Here is a 4,299-nt window from a genome sequence, read left to right as displayed (position 1 = left end):
AAAGGAGGATCTCAAAGGGCCACACAAGTAATTATAGACCTGTTAGTTTAACTTCTGTTCCAAGGAAATTAATGGAGGCACTGTTTAAAAAGCACTGCAGGATCATCTAGACAAGACTTGTTATAGTCTGACATAGCATGGGCTTGCTTGTTAAGGGGAAGTCTTGTTTAAACAATTTGATTGGATACTATGATTTGGTCACAAAGAATAATTTTGATGTCATACTTGGATCTTAGAAAGGCTTTTGATAATGTTGCTCATGGAAGAATGCTGCACAAATTGGAGCAGTGTGGCATTGGAGGCAAATTGCTACTATGGTTAAAGGGATGGTTGAGTGGGTGAAGACTGAGAGTGGTAATCAATGGTCACTGCTCTTTGTGGGCTAATATTGTTAGTGGAGTCCCTCATGTTTCAGTGCTGGGTCCATTGTTGTTTTCTGATAAATGATATTGATGATGGTACATCAGGTTTAATGTCCAAGTTTGCAGACGATACGAAGGTTGGCAGGGTTGTTAATGACAGAATGCTGCTGCATTAGGATCTAGAAAAGTTGAGCAGATAGGCTGAGAGGTGGCAAAGGAAGTTTAACATTGACAAATGTTAAACTTCTAACCCCGAGTAACGTATGAACTCTGTGGTAATACACTGAAGTGGTAGAGAACGAAAAGGACCTGGGGGGGGGGGTTATTGTGGAGGCAGATATGAAGTTTTCTGAGCAGTGCGGACAATCATGGTTGTTGTCAATGATATACAGGAATTTTTCTAGCAGGGATGAGGAGGTGGTTATCCCCTTGTATAAGGGGATGGTCAGGCCACACCTTGAGTACTGTATACAGGTCTGGAGGACTCATTTTAAGAATAACTCTTGAGCTGTTGGAACGAGTACAGAGAAGAGCAACAAGATTAGTGAATGGAACAAAGGGTTGCTCTTACGAATAAAGGCTTAAGATTTGCAGATTAGTGTTTGGAGACTAGGCACCTGCAAGGTGATCTGATTGAGGTGTATAAAGAATTGAATGGTTTGAGCATGCACAATGCTGGTGGGAATTTTCCTCTTGCTCAGAATAATCACCTGAGAGCGCATAAATTGAAATTGGGGAAAGACAGTTGTAGGATAGATGAGTGCAAGTTTGCCTTTAGCCAGCAGGTAGTTGATTGGGAGCGTTTGTCTGATGCTGCATAAGCTTGCTTTCTTGCATCATATGCCTCTACTAATTAGTTTCAGGTGGGTGATAATAAAATGTTCCAGTACAGTGAGGCAGGTGCACTGGACTGAAACCTACTATTATTGCCTACCAGTTGTGTGTATATAAAATTCGTTATTTATTAATGGTTATTGCAACTGGCACACATGACTGTCATCTTAATGACCTTCTAGGCTGCATTTTGCCCTTATATTATGAAACCTGTATATATATAAATTATAATTTAATAATATATATGAAAACATAAGTAAATTATCACATGTATACTTGAGAAATGAATTTAAAGTACATCAATGGAGAAAAAAGTGGGTGGGGAGAATGGGATTGAAAACTGAGTGATTTGAATTGAGGAAGGAGAAAACGGCTTTTGTTGATACCATAACCGCTAATATGTTTATATTTCGTCATTCACAGTGTCTTCTTTTGAATTGGAACAATAATTCATTGTGAATATTTCATACTAACAATCAGTGAATTGATGTATTGTCCATCACAATTATAAAACTAGAAAATTCTCCAGGAAACTCTTAGCAATGTTTTGGCCCGTTTCTATTTCTCGACTTTACGAGTTAAATTGTTCCTAGCTAGCACGCGCTCGTAAAGCGGGAATTTATTTTCCATAGACAATGTTAAAAATAGGGGTCACATTATAAACAATGAAATTAGCTAATTAGTTTGTTTAAACAATGGTTGATTTATCCAAAGAAATGAAAACGTAGTAAAATCAAGCAAATTATAATAATAGATAAATTATTTATGACTTACAAATGTTAAAGAATGTTTATCCTTCATAATCGACTAACTAAATGCACACTCTTTGATCACTCACTATTGGCCCGGCATTTGTTGGTTTGTTACACAAGGGTCGTCTTCAGAAATGCTTCAAGAGGAGTTTATTCCCAAGATAATCTCCTTTCTTTATAAATTTAAATAGCATGCATAAGCATTTTTTTAACGGAACGCACAAATTGCAACTAACACGATTTTCGCGGAGTAACAAGTTTACGATGCTTAAAAAAAAGAAAAAAGAAATTCTGAAAATGTTTTTACATCATTTCACTTCACCATGACGTAAAACCCCACACAATTCCGGCTATCGGTATTTTCACAAATGCAATAACATCGAGTTTACTACCCCTTTATAACTGCTTGTAGTAACAGAAAAGCGCAATAAACCTGAAAGTGCAAATTGTTTTATGGTCGTGACTTTCAGAAATGTGCTTTAGAAAAATATCACAAAGCCGCTCAAAATTTGGTTCTTATAACATATGATAACGATGAAAGTGTAGTGCGTTTAATGATTTGAACTGGTAACTAATACAATTTCTTCTACTTTTAGAGTTATATAGCGAAAATTTCACCTTCCGAGGTCGTAGAACGAATTACCAAGAAACAATGTGTTATTGGTAAAATCACATTACGATATTTATGAAACGATGGCGTCTCTGGAACGTATTAATATCGTAAAGCAGGGTACCATGTAATGTATAGGTACGCGCGTGGTTTGAAATGCGGTATTTATGAATGTTTAATGTTCAATTAATTTTGGATTTTGTTGATACTTTTGAAAAAAACTCGTAAAGCGAGAACTGCCCGTACTCACATTGGTGGCTACACTTTCTATATTTTAATGTTACCGGATTAACATTATTCTGTGATTTTTTTCAGTATTTGTCGTCTCAAAAGAAACATTTGTAAAATTGTATGTGATAAGGCAGCATAAAGATAACTTGTCAAATACTATAATTCCATTCCAATTTCTAAAAACTAATTATATTAGTGTCAAAGTAAAAGATTTTGGAGAAAGGAAATCTTCAAAATTCAAATAAGGAAAACTTTCAGCGGACATAGCACAAAATACGAGGTCGGCTAGCCACTGGCATACAATCCTTTCACATCAGCAAAAAATCGGTGAGGGATTTTTTGTTTAAAAATTATAAAATGAAACGTTTGGCTGGTGTGGCAAATCCACTTTTCAAAAAGTCCAGCAATGCATAACAAATTTATATACTTACTCTACTTCATACTAAATAATTTTTTTAAAAAATACACAGGGTTGTACGAGAGATATCCCTTTATCACAATGTGATGGCCCTGAAAAGGGCCGTTTGGGAAAGTGCCACGCTCTACTTAGCGCTGGTGTATTTGGTGACAGCCTTCGTTCCTTCTGACACGGCGTGCTTCGCCAGCTCCCCTGGCAACAGCAAACGGACAGCGGTCTGGATTTCCCGACTGGTAATAGTGGACCGCTTGTTGTAATGAGACAGACGGGAGGACTCGGCAGCGATGCGCTCGAAGATATCGTTCACGAAACTGTTCATGATAGACATGGCCTTGCTGGAGACGCCTGTATCGGGATGGACCTGTTTCAGCACTTTGTAGATGTAGATGCTGAAACTTTCCTTCCTCCTCTTCTTCTTTTTCTTCTTGTCGCCAACACGAACATTCTTTTGGGCTTTGCCTGCTTTCTTTACGGCTTTTCCACTTGGTTGGGGAGGCATCTTTGAAAACGAACACGCAGCTAGTACGGAGAGCGAAGATTAAGACATAGTGGACCCACGCTACTGCGGTGCTATTTATATCAGAGCGAGGGATTGAAATGCACAGTTGAGAGGACGTTAAAGAGAGCTTCTGTCCTCTGCCATTATGACGTCATGTATGGCGGGAAATTAAAACTAGTTTCTTGTACTTACACGTCTATTGGAATTTGAAATTTAATTCATGAAAGTCGAAATTTATAAAATATTCTTTTCAGTGGGCTTTTTATTATTGATTAAAAATACATTTTGACTGATGAGGATTTATACATATTTTTTTTATTTTGCATTTTATTACGAAACTTAAGTAATCTTGCACTTTTCAGGAGGTTGATTTAGCAAAAATCGTATTTTTTGGAAATATTTTTTCGAAAATAAGCTGTCAACAATAGAAAATAAACCACTAAAATTTACCTTATATGTTCTAGTCAATAATGTCGTGAAGTACAAATTATAATATAACAGTACAAATAATCAGTTCGAGAAAGCATAACTTTGATATTGGTGTGTGCAAAAAAAAAAAATAAAATAAATGCCTTAATTTCTATAATTAAGAT

General features: G+C 36.5%; 1 protein-coding gene across 1 annotated transcript; it reads right to left on the bottom strand.

Moving 5' to 3' along the window:
- Window positions 1-3,274: 3,274 nt before the first annotated feature.
- LOC150090852 (histone H2B-like) lies at window positions 3,275-3,706 on the bottom strand. Its single transcript, XM_090380361.1, has one exon. The coding sequence runs from the start codon at window positions 3,704-3,706 to the stop codon at window positions 3,332-3,334; it is 375 nt and encodes a 124-aa protein (XP_090236487.1). The 3' UTR covers window positions 3,275-3,331.
- Between the last annotated feature and the right edge of the window lie 593 nt (window positions 3,707-4,299).

This window comes from Mastigoproctus giganteus, chromosome 1 (assembly GCF_048544385.1).
Source record: "Mastigoproctus giganteus isolate SK-2022 chromosome 1, ASM4854438v1, whole genome shotgun sequence".
Taxonomy (NCBI): Eukaryota; Metazoa; Arthropoda; class Arachnida; order Uropygi; family Thelyphonidae; genus Mastigoproctus; species Mastigoproctus giganteus.
Note: the sequence above shows the minus strand (reverse complement) of the source record. Positions and strands in the feature narration are given on the sequence as shown.